At 36.8% G+C, this 17033-nt stretch overlaps 2 protein-coding genes across 2 annotated transcripts; both read left to right on the top strand.

Annotated features, from left to right (window-relative positions):
* Window positions 1–343: 343 nt before the first annotated feature.
* Window positions 344–7286, top strand: LOC141821294 (protein WVD2-like 1). Its single transcript, XM_074708708.1, has 7 exons — window positions 344–526; window positions 3204–3623; window positions 4546–4634; window positions 4722–4815; window positions 4898–4969; window positions 5699–5809; window positions 6757–7286. Exons 2-7 carry the CDS (start codon window positions 3207–3209, stop codon window positions 7090–7092), a joined length of 1119 nt encoding a protein of 372 aa, XP_074564809.1. The 5' UTR covers window positions 344–526; window positions 3204–3206; the 3' UTR covers window positions 7093–7286.
* A 5078-nt stretch (window positions 7287–12364) lies between these two features.
* Window positions 12365–13667, top strand: LOC141821304 (auxin-induced protein 22D-like). Its single transcript, XM_074708717.1, has 4 exons — window positions 12365–12651; window positions 12744–12955; window positions 13052–13151; window positions 13242–13667. The coding sequence occupies exons 1-4, from the start codon at window positions 12464–12466 to the stop codon at window positions 13315–13317; spliced, it is 576 nt and encodes a 191-aa protein (XP_074564818.1). The 5' UTR covers window positions 12365–12463; the 3' UTR covers window positions 13318–13667.
* Window positions 13668–17033: the final 3366 nt, after the last annotated feature.

Here is a 17033-nt window from a genome sequence, read left to right on the forward strand (position 1 = left end):
TGATTTATGACGATATTGGTCGATCTTTATGAGCCTTGACCAACCTAATGAGGTAACAATTTTTAGTAACCTAAAAAAGTAATTTCACCGGTCTTTGTAATTTGGAATTAACATATTTCAAAGGTAAAATTTTGATAGCTTTATGACATAATTAACGAAACATTGATTATCACACTTAATTGTCCGTACTCGTAACTCTATAACCGTTGTTTAGTAATTCCGTCAACGGCGACATAAAACTCCGTTAGATCGGGATCACAGCACCGCACGGTGAACCGGTAAGTTTGCATCCGCCAATAAAAGAACGCACGAGGAGCTCGGGGGCTCTGGGCAGCGGGCAGAATTTCCGGAACCGCCGTTAGCTGCCGGCGTCAACGTCGCAGCTGCTAGAGACTTGGGGTAACGAGTGAGCAACGGGTGTGCTTACTGCTTTCTGCGGCGAGGAGGTGGAGGAGGGCGACTGGGCGAGGGAAATCCACTCGGTGCGAGCTCCAGATCTCTCGAATCGCTGTCTGGGAAGTCATCTGTGAGTAATCTTTGGCGATTACCTTAGTTTGGATGATTCAGTTCTTAATCTGTTTCGGTTTGTCATTGTAATGGAATGCGTGGGCGATACGGTGAGGTCGAAGTGGGTTCGAAGTGTTATAGCCGGATCTAAGGGTGATGGTTGAGATCTGGTGTTTTTGCTCATGATTTATGCTGTATTTCGTCTCCATGTCAAACTTTCCCTTCCTTTTAGTTGGATGAGAAGGGTTTAGTATAAAAGTTGAGGCCCTCCTAAAAGGATTGTCACTTGATGAAGTTGGTGGGCATTGTTTTCTGCTTTTAGTTGGATGGGGAGGAAGGTTTACTGGTTTAGGGTAAAAGTGATGCCCTCCAAAAAAAAAAAGGGAAAATAGAAAGGGAGAGAAATTTACCATTTGTTGATGTAGGTGGACCTTGGTTTCTGCTTTCAAGCTGTTTTATTCTGATACATTCTCTTCCACATTGTCCGACCTTGGTTTCTGCTTTCAAGCTGTTTTATTCTGATACATTCTCTTCCACATTGTCCGAGTGAAGTAAAGTGATGTTCTGGCTTTGTTCCACTTTCCCGTTGACTTGTAATGTATGATTCTTGTTGGGGGATTCTTTTAGTACAATACCTATTGTTATAGGGCAATACTGATTGGTATGTAGGGTAATGCTTTGTGCCTTTCTTTTAAAAAATGATTAGTTTTGAACGAGAATATAGGCAATCATGATAGAGTTAATTTTGCATATAGTTCTATTTGATAAAGGGATCTAGCGAATCAACATAGAGTAATTTGAGCAATATACTGGTTGAGACAATAATAAATACGATAAAACATGAAAAAAATTGACCCAAGAAAATGACCAACATCCAAAACACGTTATTTGCTTTCCCTAACACTCTCGAGCATTGACAAATAGAAAACAATGGCAGAAAACAGCACTATGTACCAAATCATATGTCCAAGCACATCCAATCAAAGTTATGCACTAAAATCTCAGGGATAAATGCAGTTAATCAGTTATGCATCTAGTCTTTTGACCTGGCAAAACAAATCTGGCAAGTTGTCCTAGCCTTGGTGATCCATGGTTCACAATCAGGACTAAAATCAGTAGTGGAACTTCAGTTCCTAGTAAATGTTATTGTCAATGAATTAAAACTAATCTCAAATTACCAATGTGTGTCCATTTTAAAATAAATCAATAAATTTAGAATTAAATGAATAACAAATTTCTGAAGTTGGCAAAACTCTGGAAAAAATTCAAATAATACTCACATGACATCTTATTTGCTTTTCTCATTCAATTGTCATTGTTATGGTTCTATGATTTAGAAAATGAAATTTCTTTTAAGAAATCATGACTGGACTGGATGCCCTTGACATATTGTTGAATTATCATGTCTTAGATGTTTGATTTACCTTCCTTTGCATTGACTCATTGAAAAACTGTGACAATTAGCAAATTAACTGAGAGATGAAAGTAAATGGAATTATTAAGGTATACTATTTATATTAAACTGGTTGTAGCTTTTTTGTTGGATGGCCCCGAATGTGTTTTTGAATAGGGTGTGAGTGTTGTCATACACTGATACCTTGCACGTTCTTTATTATGCTGGTGGGGAGTAGATTTCTCTGTATGTGTGAGCAAGCTAGTGCATCACATAAAGGAAAATTTCTAGCAAGGATTGAAATGATCTTGAGCCTCTATACTAATTATTCTCTACCTTAGTTTTAATTGTAATAAAGATTTCACTTCAGACATCTTAATTTATCTCAGTCATCTTCCTAGTTTGTTAATTAGTTGCCACTTGCAGATTGCCAATTATGTAACCTTGCCTTTTAATGGAAACTAGTTTTGATATTCTGTAGTATTGACAACGCAGATGATTAGTCTCCACTCTTTCTACTTTAGCTTTAAAATCCAGCTTGTGAATTGTGATGAAGATCTTGACTAAAATTGCAATCTTATTCTGATATCACTGCTAGTTCGTATTAACAAAAAATAAATAAATCATGTTTAGTGTACACTAGAAACTCTTGGAACTCAGTTGTCTTGCAGAATCAGTGAAGCAAAAATTTCTCTTTTTGTTGTTTTCCTTTTCAACAACTATGTATGAAAGGGCTCACCTTTATGTTTTCCTGAATTTTAGTATGAAATTGATGTGATATGAAAGGCAACTTTAGAAGTGATGTTCCCATTAGTATCATCGAGCTGAATGAAAAACTGCTAATTTACAGATTGTTTTTCCTTTAACAAATGCCTAACTGGATTCAATTTGATCAAAGTGATATTATCTGTTTTTACGATATCAACAATCGAGGAAAATGAAAGCACTCTACTTGTCTACCTTTGATCTTGGCCGATCTGTTGCTGTCATTTTCATCTTTTTTGCTTTCATTATTAGACACGAGAAGAAACATGTGTCACTCGCTTGATTAACACAAATATCTCTCCGTTGGATGTTTCTTGCAATTTGATACATGTAATCTTATTTATACATTTGTCACATTACCAATTCATTTTATGCCGTAACAGTATAACTGCTTGCATATTATGTTAAATACTTAACTTATGTTTGGCTATTATCAATGTTTTGTTTTTGATACTTTATTGGTTTCCCTTTCTGCACCGATATCAAAATAATTTTGCTCACGGTTTGTTTGTTGTTGTATCTGTATTCCTTTCTGCAGTCCATGGGCAAGGAAGTTACCGAAACCTCAACCAATCAAGAAAGAGATTTTGTTACCATTCATATGCCCAACGGAAAAAGTGGTCAGATTAGTTATAAACCTCCCATAGTTGCTGTGTCAGGCCATGCCACTGATAATCGGGATGGTGCAAAATCTACTCATAATGGAAATTTAAGTTTTGATCAGGACACTTCAGAAAGGAAATATGATGATCAGAACTCATTCAATCAAAAGACAGCAGGATCAGATTCTGCTAATGCAGCTGTACAACCAAACCACACTGTTCCTCAGACAGTTCTTAGTGCAAATGAAAATCCTACTTCATGTGAAAACCATGCTTTTGTTGCTGGAATGGCTGCTAATGGAGATAAACATCCTAATGTGAATGGACTGTCACCAAACATCGAAAAGAAGGCTCAAGTCTGTTACAAATTGCTCTTTATGTTTGATCCTTCTTTGACCTGCTGCTATATCCTTCTTAATCATAGCATTCCAAAAGTTCAGCTTGGACAATCATCCACTGAAAACTGTGTTAGTCCAATAGAGCAACTAACAAGTCATGAGTCCCAACTGTTTAGAGTTAGCTACATTGATTTTGTCCTACCATTAATTTGAATATATCGCTAGTAATATTCATATATCTTAAATCAAATTTAATTATATTAAAGTAGATTTTCTTCAGTCTCCCTCTACAGCTAAGTCATTCAATTCTAATATATTCAATTTTTCCAACTATAGATTCTCTTGTTCATTTTTGGATATATCCATATCATAACTGGAGTACATCAAATTTTTGCTGAATTGAAGGTTGTTTTTTTGTTTTTCTAGCTTAAGGGACACGTGACAATTACTAGACTCAATAAGCTTATCTCGTTAATCACCGATTCTATATTCTATATTTTGATCAATATCTTCTTTCTTGCTGAAAAATATAATCTAGATTCCTAAAAATCTTATTTTATTTTCAGAGATTTACTATCCATCCATTGTATATATGTTAATTTGTATGCATGCGATCAGTATGTTTGTCCTATTTACTATTTGAATGTGATTTTATTCTAAATTTTATCCTTTTTATGTCAATTTGGACATTGTAGGTTGAATTTCTTGCAATAACTGAATTTCCTTCCCAAACCATTCTTTATTTCTGTTTCGTTAGTATTTGACAAAAAAAGACTTGGAACATTTTCATAATCTATCTTGCACAACATACTGAATGTTCTGAAGGTTGAACCTTTTTTAAATTAGTGTACAAGCCTGTTGTGTTCTTTTTTCTGACCAGAATAAAAAGGCATTCAATCATATATTTGCTTATTAAGTTACCTCTGCGATGTGCTTGCAGAGGTACTTAATGCCCCCATCCAGGAAACCACTGGATCCTGATAACACCATGCAACTTGAAGAAGAGGATTCCTGTTCAATCACTTCTTCGTATCCTTGTTCATGTTTATTTATCTTCTTGGCATTTCTTTGCCTTTCTTGTACAATAAGTTACTGTTTCTCCTGAACTATCCATAGTACCACACAGTCTCCGAAAAATTTGAGAACAAAGATAACCGTGGCAATTGCCCCTACATTCAAATGCAGTGAACGCGCAGAGAGGCGTAAGGAGGTACCTTATTTTGCTTTGCTGGAATTTGTTATGATGTATGATGTTAAGGAGAGTTTTGTATTAATTTTCTTCCTATGTCTAGTACTACACGAAATTAGAAGAGAAACACCAGGCTTTGGAAGCAGAGAAGCAGGAATATGAAGCTAGGACCAGGGTATGTCTTCTTCCATTTAATTTTTGAGGAATAGTGCAAAGAAATTAAGCTTTGTTGCTAGCATGTTGCAAGTTTGAAGTATCTGGGTAGGACATGAATCTTCTCTTTCTTTGAAATCATTGCTCATAATGTAGAACTTTAGGTTTTAAGACTGTCTTTGCAATTATGTGGCAAAATTTTTGTCAATTTTATAGGAAGCTATAATTTGTGAACTAATTGGTTTTGAATATATTTTCATCATGAGGCATATTTAAATGAGTTTGTAAAATTCATCATTGTAATGCATTGGACACTTGATTGTTTTTCTTGTGGAACCCTACCTATTGTATTATAGGATGTTTTTCACAATGCTCTTATTCCTTCACAGTGGCTCATATATTACAGTTTATCTTATTTGCCTATAATGCAGTATACATATTGCAAAATTTGGGTAAAAAGAATATTTTAATGTATCTTCAGATAGCTATTTAGGGGATGAATGAATCTTTCTTTAAATTTCATCAAAGTCAAAATCAAACCACTTCTAGTTTATAAGAGTATCTCTATAAAGGGTACTTTTAAACTTTTCTTAGTTATTAATCCCACACTGTTTATTGTGGGTAAAGTAATTTTTTTTCTTGGAAAAAAAGTAATGTTATATTTCCTTCATAATATTCCTCATGCTTCTGAGCAAATATGTTCCAGCTAGTGTCCTTTATTTGCTGACCTCGACTTCTATTATATTTTCAGGAAGAACAAGAGGCAGCACTCAAGCAACTAAGGAAGAATATGACTTTCAAAGCAAACCCAATGCCTAGCTTCTACCATGATGGGCCTCCACCGAAGATTGAATTAAAGAAGGTAATTTTGCTGTGGCTTTCACTAGATTCACTAAAGGTAGGTAATTCTCACCTTGCTCGATTTCATCCCTTGAGAATGACACTTTGTATAGAGCTTAACATCAGGATAAGAACCATGTAACAGATCCCAAATGGTTATGACATACTGATTTTTCTGGTGACAAGGTTTTCCTGGAAACTATATCTAGTAGAGTCCACACTGATTGGATCAGTTTAAAATGATGTTCTTCTAACATCCATAGTGGGTGCTGGTAAAATAGAGTTAAGTTCAGAGTCTAGAACTCTTGGTACTAGTGGATATCAAATATTAAGCATGCTTAATTTGGCAATATATGCATCATTTAAGGTATTTCTGTTCAGTCTCCCAATAGTTTGGGATTATACTATTACTATAGTGGAAACCTTAACAAACATATGCCATTGTTTATGTTTGATATCAAGATCATCATCATTACTGTGATGTTATAGCTTATTTATATTATTATACTTCTCACATAATAAGCAGAATTAAGTTGCCTATTTGTTATTCCCTACTGAGGTGAAACATGTGAGGTTCGTTCCAGTTTCAGTCACATGGGATTTCCTACAGGATCATATTTCACTGTGAAAATATTGCTGCTGTTTGTCACTTTTATACATCCAGGCGTAGGGTGGTTTACTGACCTCCTTCATGCCGAAACTATTTCTCAATATAATTTTCTTTCTGGAATAATTCTTGCCGCAGGTGTACCAGTATCATGTGAAGTTCAGGTTTCCTTCCAAACACAAAGTATCTTGCATATCATCTTGGTCATATATACCAAAAAAAATTGTTTTTCTTATAACCATCAGGTTACACGATGACTGTTAGGCTAATGGTGGCTGACATGTAAAAAATTTTCTTTTACTTGCTTATTTGAGCATCATGTTTTGAAACTAGTTTTGTGATTAACAAATTTTCTCAAAAAGGTACCACCAACTAGAGCTAAATCACCCAAACTCGGTCGAAGGAAGAGCTGTGGTGATGCAAGTACAACCAAGCTGACTGACGAAGATAGTTGCAGTAAAGTCTGCGGTCGGCTTCAGCGTCATAGCTTGGGTACTTCCAAGGATGCTACAAACACGTTACGAAACAGTCCCAACAACCGAAATGTAACTAAAGGCAGTGAAGGGGCTAAATCCAATAAAGGGCAGTGTAAGCCCCATGCTCAAAGGGCAGGAGTTAAGGTTCCCATCAAAGACTCAAAGCCACGTGCCGATGAAGCAGCAGCTCCAGATATAAATGGGACCACTGTGCAGGCCTGATGCGTATGAACTTTTGGTCTTTCATAATAATTTATTCAAAATGTGTTAGTGGATTTGAGATATATGACATAAATTTTGTATTTGTGCAAACTGCTTGAGTTGCCCGCTCTTAATGATATCGAGCATGTTGCATTTTACGAGGCTGAATTTAGTGAATGTTAAATGGGTAATCTGTATGTTCAATATGTATGCTGTCTCTCTCTATATATATAGTTCAGTGTTTACCCAATAATAGTTGAGGATCTGTGAGTAGAATGTGTATGCGTTGTCTAGTACTGTTCTTAGGAGGGAGGGAAGGGAGAAAATGGAAATGAGACTGGGAGAAGAATGAATAATCTTTTATTTTTTTAGTTTAGTAGTTATTTTATTATATATATAAATGCACTTTAATAGTTTGAACATCGTTTTCACGTGAACACCTCAAAAATATATATTTTACGTGAAAATAAACTCAAATGTGAAATCAGAGAAATGTTTTGCGACACATTTTAGGCTCAAAATTAAAATAAAAAAACAAATAAAAAAAGAGAAAAACTGCCAACTTCGACAAGAGAAATAAACTCATAATTTTCGTTTAGTTTTTCCTGAAAATAGCACTTTTTTTTTAGATCAAAAGAAAACAAACAATCAAATTTCCCCCTTTCGTATTCCCACGGACCAGAAAACAGAGAGAGCATGCACGATTTCAATCCTCGAACCGAGTAAAGAATGATCGCGGCGGCGTCGAATCGACCTTCAGCCATGCGGCGGCAGTCGGGGGCGTCAGCGGAGGCGGGTGGCGTCGGGCGGCGTCGCGCACCTGGACGGCTTCGCCGGCGTCGGAATCAGTGGCGGGCGGCTTGTAGTACATGCGCGCGGTCTGCGGGCAGTGGGAGTGGAACCGGGCCGCTATTCTCACCCCCAAATCGAAGAACTCCGCGTACTTGGCCATGCTTTTCCTCTTCCTCTTCCTGTTCTCTGCAACGATCAACCAATCAATCTCTTTCCTCCCCCTTTTCCCTTGACGGATCCCTGCAAAGCAAAATAAACTGCACAGCAAGGTGCAGCGGATGGAAGGAGATGGAAAGGGGGGAGATCGTCGTTGGTGGGTCAGAAGACGTCCCAGAGGAAGGTCATGGAACGGGGAAGGAAGCAGAGGGAAGGAAGGAACGTGTTTATGGAAACAGAAGGTGGTGGGTAAACCGTAAAATATAGCAAGCCACACGCTTTGGAGGAGGTATATTTTCATCTTGATCCTTAATATTTCCTATTATTCTAAGCGAGGCGGATAAGTTTAGAATTTTATGGTGAGCACCATTCATCAAGACTTATCAAAATTATTCTAATTTAATTAAAATTATTTTAAATTAAATAAAATCACTTCAATATAGACATATAGTTGCAGTTATTTTGATTAAAAATGTTATAAATGTAGTAGGTTTGTCAAAGTTGTAACGTAATTATGTGTAACAACTTTAACTTAAATAATTATAAAAATATAGAATATTTTTAAGATGGAGAATAAGATTTAGATAAAAAGAGGGAGCTTATTGTTTGCAAAATTTTTGGAACGCCACCGACCACCAAAAGCGAACGAAAGCATGCTAAAATATGGGAGGTTATTTTTATTTATTTTTAAAAAAAGATAATTTCATACGAGCCTTCCCTGTATACAGCCTGTAGTTTGACGAAACTTGTAAGAATATAATCAAATAGTTACCTATTAAATTAAATAGCTGTTGCCTCGATTTTTTTTAAAAAAATGTCAACTAATTATTAGTTTGTTAAATAAAAAATTTTAAAATCCTAATATAAGGGGATATATATATACACACACAAATAATTATGAACGTAGACTCAAGTTAAATTAGAAATCTCTTACTTCATCATCAACCAAATCACTATTCACTCAAGATTCTATTTTTTTCATCATTCTAATCACCATTCATCTCTTTTTCTTTTCTTATAATGAATAGATTTCTTTGCTGGTATGATTTAGATGTGTCATATTTCTAAGATCGATGATATTGATATTCAAATATTTCTTCTTAGAACATATTGATTTGACTCTATAAGCGGAATCACTAACCAATACATGTTACCACCAGAAGCAAAAACTCATATTTCTTCTAGAAAATCTTTTAATTGTTTCAAAGTAATTAGAAAGAGATTCTTTAATCAGAAAAAATTCAGTTTAGATTCAGATGTAACATATCTATCCAAAAATTTTATAACTCAATCATATATGATAGAATTGTTCCCGTCAAGAACCTCTCCTGGGCGCACAAGTCACTTCCTCAGGGGCGCTGTGCGGGGAAATGGTTAGGACTGGTCGCTGATCGCCGGAGACCTGAAATCACAGACACCGTGAGATGGTTGGCCGGCGGGACCGGCGAGACCACTCCGATGCTTAAGTCAGCGACGGTAACTGGAGAGAAAACGAGAGTAGAAGAAGTGAGTAACGGTTAGAGCATACCTGGCCCCTTCACAGGGGTCGCCTTATATAAGGAAGAGGAGATCCGTACCCTGGGCACCAGCAAGGGGGACCTTACTGTGCGGGTACTTACTGTACGGGCGAGGAGTGGCGCCCTTACTGTCGAGGACCTACTGTTGTCAGAGGTGTACGTCCGGCGGCGCGTCGCGCATACCTCGTGGCGTGCTTGTCAGTTGTGGCGGCCCTAGGACAAGGAATGGAGTGGTCAGGGGTAGGGCGTACGATTCGGGGGCCGACTCCCTGGGTCGGGTCGGGGCTGCGGCTCGAGTCGGGGATGTGGCTCGGTCGGGCCATCTGTGAGTCGGTGAGTCGAGTATGCCAGCCACTCGGCGTATCTGGGAGTCGGCCTGGTGAGATTATTCGTCTTCTCGGCGGGCCCACTGGGCTGCCGGGCTCGGGTGGAGAGCCTCTGGGCTGGTACCCGGGAACCGGGATCCGGGCCTCAGTGCTTCAGCCGACTGTCCTTGGATAGTTGACTCGACTCGGTCATGTCTCTCGGTCGGGTCCCGACCCGTATCCTTACGACCGTAACAAGAATCATTAAAGATTTGATTTTTTCTAACTCTGTAACTCACTAGAGGCTTAGGAAACAAAGATAAGAGGTATGCAAATGAGATATCTAACAACAAGAAAAAGGAAAAAATTGAATAGAAGAACTCCTTGGTATTTGTTAATCTCAAATGTGTCTATATCAATGAAACGATGACTATTATTTCGGTGAATTGTCTCTTCGGACTAAAGGAGATTTAACAAATGGGTCAAGTAGCCAAATGGGCCTATGTCGGCCCATGTGTACTAATTTCAGTACCTTGAGTTCTTCAAAAAATTCTTTATTTTTCCATGACACATCGCTAATCACACATTAATTTTTAATTTGCCTCTCATACATTTATTGATTGATCGATTTGTTTATTTATTTTATTTACAACTTGATCCATCAATTCTTAATTGATGCTGAAGCAACGAGATACAAACACATCCAGCCGGTTCATGTGGCTGTCTCCTTTCTATAATTAAAGATCAAACACTAGGCCATGGAATTGAGTTCACCAAACTTAAATTTTCATCGTTTTTGTGTCATGAAAATCCAAGAGACAACTGTTTCAGATCCACTGAATGTCTCTTAGTGTTGTGAAACCACAAAACAACATGAATAATTAAACAACCCAAACTGTCAACAAGCAGGTGCAGTTATTAATTAGCAAGCACTGTGTTGCAAACCCCACACCTTGGCATAATTATTTGGGCAAAAATAACAAGGGTGTTTATTTTATTTGAATAATCAAAGGACACTCATTCATGATTTTTTTAATCAAAAAGCACTTCATCCCACCAGCAACACATATATATTTAATTAATGAACTATTATCCAGTATACTATTTTCATTATTATATATCTTCTACCTAAATTCTAAATTTATCGGGCGCGTTATAGCAACTATGATTTCATAACTGCTATAATACATATTTAATTTATTCAAAATATTCACGTTATAGCAGTTATGGTTTCGTAACTACTACAACGTCGATTCAATCATATTTACTTACTATTTACGTTACAATAACTATGAAATCGTAATTGTTATAAAATGGATTTGACATGCTCACCTAACAATCACATTATAGTAGTTACGGAATCATAACTGTTATAATATGTGTAGCAATTATGATTTCATAATTATTACAATGCATTTGATCATCGAAATTTAAATAAAAGATAATAATATAAATAATGTATTAAAGGTAAGTTGAATAATTATATATAAATTATTGATGAAAAGAGACATCCTTTTGATAAACTATAAAAAAAGGAAAGCTCCTCGATGATTCAAAAAATAAGAGACTCTTTTGACTTTTACCTTAAAATTGCACTATATTAAAAAAAGTGATAGAGCTCTACCAGAAATGAAACGAAATGAAATGAGACGACACATTTCCCTCGAGATGAAATGTGATAGCTAGCTAGTCTACACGTGGGAAGGAGTTAAATCAGATGAGACAACGTTTAAAGGCAAATCAAACACTAATTCCACACGCATGTGCGCATGCATCCTCATTATCATCGATCGATCGACCTTCAACGTCGTTCATGCATGCTCTCGTGCACACATTTCATTCCATTAAATCGATCGGTGAATTATTGGTGGTCCAAAAAAATTTGTTTCAATGTTATCGTCCATATTCAATGCTCAATAAATTGGGTTGTTACATGTTGCTATGTGTTTTGCGACGTTAATAACACCTTAATTATTCAGGAGACTATACAAAAATCCTCCGCTCATGCATTACGTAATAATATAATAGATGTATTTTGATTAATTCCTAAATCGACTTCTTATTTCTCTTCCTTGGATTCCATTCCACATGATGAAAATTATTTATTTTAATGATAAATGAACATGATATTAAATTATATCAGCCTGATTAATTAGTTAATTGATGATTAATCGATTAATTAGACGGTCCTACTGACCGTGCCTAGACGCGTCGTGGACCATCTACTTCACATGGCAGCACATGGGCTGCCCGTCAATTCGACGGAGGTGATCGTCCCTTCGCTGCCGAATCAGGAATCTGAGCCGCCCGTTCCCGACCGGAGGAATAATGGTTCGGCACACCTGCCCCGGCATTGGACCGGCGCGGTCCATTTCGTTGTCTGCCATCCACCCGACCGACCTCGTTGTCGACTTCAAATCCCTAATTTGTCCACACGCCTGTCGACGACAAGTCCGCCTCTTCGTCTTCCTCCTTTTTCTATTGCTCTATAAATCTATATCACCATCGCTTCCACAGCAAGTCGGCAGCAAATCGGGCTAAGGTTGGGGCTTTGGATCGATCGTTGGCAGCCTTTGGAAACTGGTGGTGATTCTGCGCGAGATTTAGAGGAAATCGAGTGACATGGAAACTGTTGCCAGCTACGTCAAAGACACCGAGCTGCGGCTCGGTTTGCCGGGATCCGAAGCACCGGAGAAGCCGGCGACAAGGGGTGGAAAACGAGCTCTGCCGGAAGACGAGGCTGCCTTCAGCAAGTCTTCACCGGAGGATGACTCCGGTAGCCGGAGTGTCGGTGCGGCCCCGGTGGCTAAGTAAGTTTCAGGTTTCGCATTAAAGGTGCGAAATTTGCATGTTTTGGGGCGGTTCTGTTTTGCTGACCAGTAGGTGTTTGATGAAATGCCAGGGCGCAAGTGGTTGGGTGGCCGCCTGTCCGGACGTACAGGAAGAACATCTTCCAGGTGAGGAAGGCTGAGACGGGGGCGGATGCCCCCGGATTATTTGTGAAGGTGAGCATGGATGGAGCTCCTTACTTGAGGAAGATTGATCTCAAGATTTATATGGGGTACAAGGAGCTCAGGGAGGCGTTGGACGACATGTTCAAATGCTTTTCACAAGGTAACAAACAAGGCATGTTCGGTTGGGTGACCATACATGAATTATGTGTTTTGTAATAATTCATGATGCAAACTATGTTCTTCTCATCTCTTGCAGGGGAATTATCACGAAAAGAAAGTTGTAATGTATCAGAATATGTCATCACTTATGAAGACAAAGATGGCGATTTAATGTTGGTTGGAGATGTTCCCTGGGAGTGAGTATCGTGAACTAATTTATGTGTATATGAAGGATTGTTCTGTCTTCTTGTGAACTCACAAGAATTTCTTTCATTTGATGTTTGCAGGATGTTTATTTTTTCTTGCAAACGATTGAGGATAATGAAAGGATCTGAAGCTAGAGGTTTAGAATCAAGACAGTAAGAAGTCAACATGTTCTGCAAAGAGATACAAATAGAATTTTGAGCGTTTACTTCAAGAAAAATAGATGTTTTGTCCTACTTCAAGAACGCTGAACAAGGGGAAAAAAAAAGAAATTTGGAAGTGGTTTTTGGATCATCTTGTCGTCCCTCTTCAAACAAAAAGTTAAAAATAGCAAAAGAAAATTAGCAAGACAAGATGTTCAAAGTTGTTCAAGCATAAGAAAATTAGCAAGATAAGATGTTCAAAGTTGTTCAAGGATATTTATATCCGAGAATATCATGCATTTGTATATAAGAAGTTTGTCTTTTATGTTCTTTTACAAGTTATCACATTTGAATTGTGTGGTTGAAGGATTGCTTAATTACTCCTGTTTTTAATTTATTATGCGAAAGAAATATATATCTATATATTAGGTTTTGTGGATCTCTCTGGTTATTTTAATACCTGGGCTTGTGGGCATGGATTGTGCAGCGTGTAATTAAAAGGAATTTGCTAGATTAAGTTTGGTTCTTGGCCAAGTTGATTTCTTTAAGATGAGAAAAATAAATTTTTGAAAGTATCTTTTCTTTCTTTATTTTTTGAAAATACAAATAAATTTATATAAATAATTTGTTACTATTGTTATTATTAACTATTATTAGTATTGATTATTTTAAATATTACTACTATTATTATTTTTAATTATTAGTGCTATTATAGCTTTGCTAAATTTGTCATTATTATTCATTACTCTTTTTCTCTATAAACGTTTTTAGGATTATTAAACCAAACAAGTTTTTCAAAAGTTTACATTTTTCAATTTAAAAGTAAAATTTATCTACTTTTCAATTTTTTTTAAAAAATCAATCATTAATCACAATGGGCTGGCTAATCAACACCTGCCCAACTAATTAATTTGTTTAAATACAATTCAATCGATTGAAGCACTTCTCTCGACCAGTGATTCAGAGCTAAGATGATAAATTTTTTTTTTTTTCAGAAGAGCTTTTTCGTTCCACACGTTGACGGTGATAAAGCACCCGACAACAAATGTGATGGAAAAGATATGAAACCGGAACAAGGACGGCAGCTGCCCTTTTGATGTCCTTCCACATTGATGGTGGTGACCCATTTGTTTTCATTGATGGGATAATTATAATTGTTATATCTAAATATGAATCTAATACTCTCATGATTCCCATATAAAATTCAATAACATTCAATATAATTTACAGGTTAGTTAGTTATATTAATGTATTTAAACTAAGAACCAATGTGATCAATTATTTATTTACACTTGTTTGGTTAAGCTGCCATCAAATAACCTAACATCTACACATGGATAATCTTGGAGAAGAAAGGGTCCGATGCAATCCACACAGCAAGCTTTCCATCGATTTGACATATTTAAAGAGACAGCATGGTATGGGCAAAGGACAGGAAAAGCCATCAGTCAAAGCCTCATACTGAAAATAATATAATAACAAGTCTAAATCAACAATGACACTTCGACGAAACTTCATGCCCTAGCTTTTGCATAGTACACAATAATGGACTTGGAAAATAGAGGAGGACCTTTGAAGTACTTTTGACTAAGAACGAGTTCCAAGAAGGCTCAAATGAATCACTCATTTTGAAAGAGTACTACCATGTTCCTAAGCAAATTGTATTCAGGAAAGATGCAAGTGTGAGCAAAGACTTACAGAATAAGAGAAGTGAAGAACTACTCATCATGCATTATTTTTGGCACTTGCAGTTTTGAGTTCTTTTTCTTCTTCTTCATCAGTAACAGCTTGGAGATTTGAACTGGTTCACTTGAGCCTTCGAGATCTTTTTCTCAATTCAGTTCAAATTCTTTTGCAGACTGAAAAAATAAAGGATAAGGGTCAGGGAACATGCCAAGCTCAATATACTACACACAATCAAATGAACTCCGTACTGTAAGTTAAGCTCCTTTATAAGTATCCCTGATGAAAAGCATGCACTCTCGGACATTGCAGCTCAAGCATGGCAACGGTTAAACATTTGATCCTTGCCCTACTTATTAGCTGTAAAATATCCCCAGCCAACATAGAGGCAACTCCAGCTCACAAGGACGACCTCCGACTCAAGAAGAGTGTTTTACCTTGTTGGTATGCCTAGGCATCAGGCCTGAAAAGAACTATGTGAACCCAAAATTTTTAAGCACTTTTCTAGTTCTTTTATTTTTTTAAAAAATGCTTCAGCACTCAAGTTGACAACAGTAAACTTGTGCCTACTTATGATTTGTGGCCAAACTGGGTCGCTCACTCTGACATGTGATAAAACTAGGTTGATTACTTCTGCTTTATTCTGTAGCTTGAATAGGTGATCTAAGAGAACATTGTCATGACTTGTTGAATGCAGCGGATGTAGAAGGGACCCTCTAGAATAAATCAGTACAAAGAGGGCCAGATGCAGCAACAAAGTATTCTATAGCTTCTCATGCCAGTCTAAAGAGAGGAGAACATTTTTATTTTAACTGCAGAATGGATTTTGCTTTGCACATCAATGATTGAACTAATAATGAAAATCCAGAAATGAGTCATCCAAAGATGACATTTGGACCCCAAAAGGTAACCAAATGCTACTATGTCTAGCAATATATTGGTCATTTGGCAAGCTTGGATTGGTTAATGCTATCTTTTGACCAAAAAACAAAGTAGATCAATACTTTCTTTCCCAACTTTTCCAGAGATGAGAGTTTGATATTGTTATAATTATTTACTCCACAATGAGACTATTGGAATGTTACTTCCATGGCATTCTCCTGGAGCTTACAATTTTCTAGGAAATTTCCTCCATATTTGCTACATTCTATAAGATACCTTAGTTTCAATACAAAAGGCAAAGTAAACAACAACCAACTTGGCATTTCACACATGGTCATGAAAGAATCTCAAATCATACAAAAGTCATTGAACTGGGACTCTTATAGTTATAGATAACAAATACACCTACTATGATAACTAGATAAGGTTACCATCATTGATGTGCTACTCTAATCCCTAAATAAAAAATTCTCAGTTTTAAACATATTATTGCCACCACATAAAAACAAGAGAGTAACTCATAGACCATGTCACTAACAAATCCACTTGATATGGAAGAAATTGTTCCATCAAAGTAGACTACCTGTTTAATTAGTTGCATTCTTAGTGAGCACAACCTAATTGCAAGTATAATGCTTAGTGAGGGGTTATTGAAATTTTACATGAATACAGCAAGTACTCCTATGGAAACCAAAAAAATATCAAAACAATTTTAAGGAAAGTGAAACAAAAGAAAGTTCATTAGCAGTTGAAAATGGATGTTTTGTGATTCAAAAGAGCAAGAATAAACTAAATCCAAAAGATCCTGGTTCATTAGCAGTTGATAACGGAGTCGTTGCATGACATGCTCACAAATTATCTAGAGATGTTATATGTTTACCATAATGAAGAACCCGGTGGCCAGCATTTAATCCAGCTGTTTGCAGAGAGGAATTAATTGATGTTCGAGTGTCAAACTAAATAGGCCGTACGCTGATTCTGACATAGGATTCAAAATCAAGTCTGGTTCCAATGGATCTCCTTCGACCCAGCAACAGACAAAATCAATATACAGCACATGTAAAATATAGAAAGACCGTATGATCAACAACCGAACGGTCATTAAACAAACCTAAAAAGGGGTTTTTTGGAAGAAAAAACACCGATAACTCCATCAAGAAACAAACA

This window comes from Curcuma longa, chromosome 1 (assembly GCF_044706935.1).
Source record: "Curcuma longa cultivar G26 ecotype Majalengka, Jawa Barat chromosome 1, ITB_CL_G26_1.1, whole genome shotgun sequence".
Taxonomy (NCBI): Eukaryota; Viridiplantae; Streptophyta; class Magnoliopsida; order Zingiberales; family Zingiberaceae; genus Curcuma; species Curcuma longa.

What these genes read in the sequence shown, in the direction of transcription:
- LOC141821304 (XM_074708717.1), top strand. Translation starts at nt 12,464, where the DNA reads ATGGAAACTGTTGCCAGCTACGTCAAAGACACCGAGCTGCGGCTCGGT. An exon ending in GGTGCGGCCCCGGTGGCTAA is followed by an intron (nt 12,652 to 12,743) that starts GTAAGTTTCAGG and finishes ATGAAATGCCAG; the next exon opens with GGCGCAAGTGGTTGGGTGGC. An exon ending in GTTCAAATGCTTTTCACAAG is followed by an intron (nt 12,956 to 13,051) that starts GTAACAAACAAG and finishes CATCTCTTGCAG; the next exon opens with GGGAATTATCACGAAAAGAA.
- LOC141821294 (XM_074708708.1), top strand. Translation starts at nt 3,207, where the DNA reads ATGGGCAAGGAAGTTACCGAAACCTCAACCAATCAAGAAAGAGATTTT. An exon ending in TCCTGTTCAATCACTTCTTC is followed by an intron (nt 4,635 to 4,721) that starts GTATCCTTGTTC and finishes AACTATCCATAG; the next exon opens with TACCACACAGTCTCCGAAAA. An exon ending in AATATGAAGCTAGGACCAGG is followed by an intron (nt 4,970 to 5,698) that starts GTATGTCTTCTT and finishes TTATATTTTCAG; the next exon opens with GAAGAACAAGAGGCAGCACT.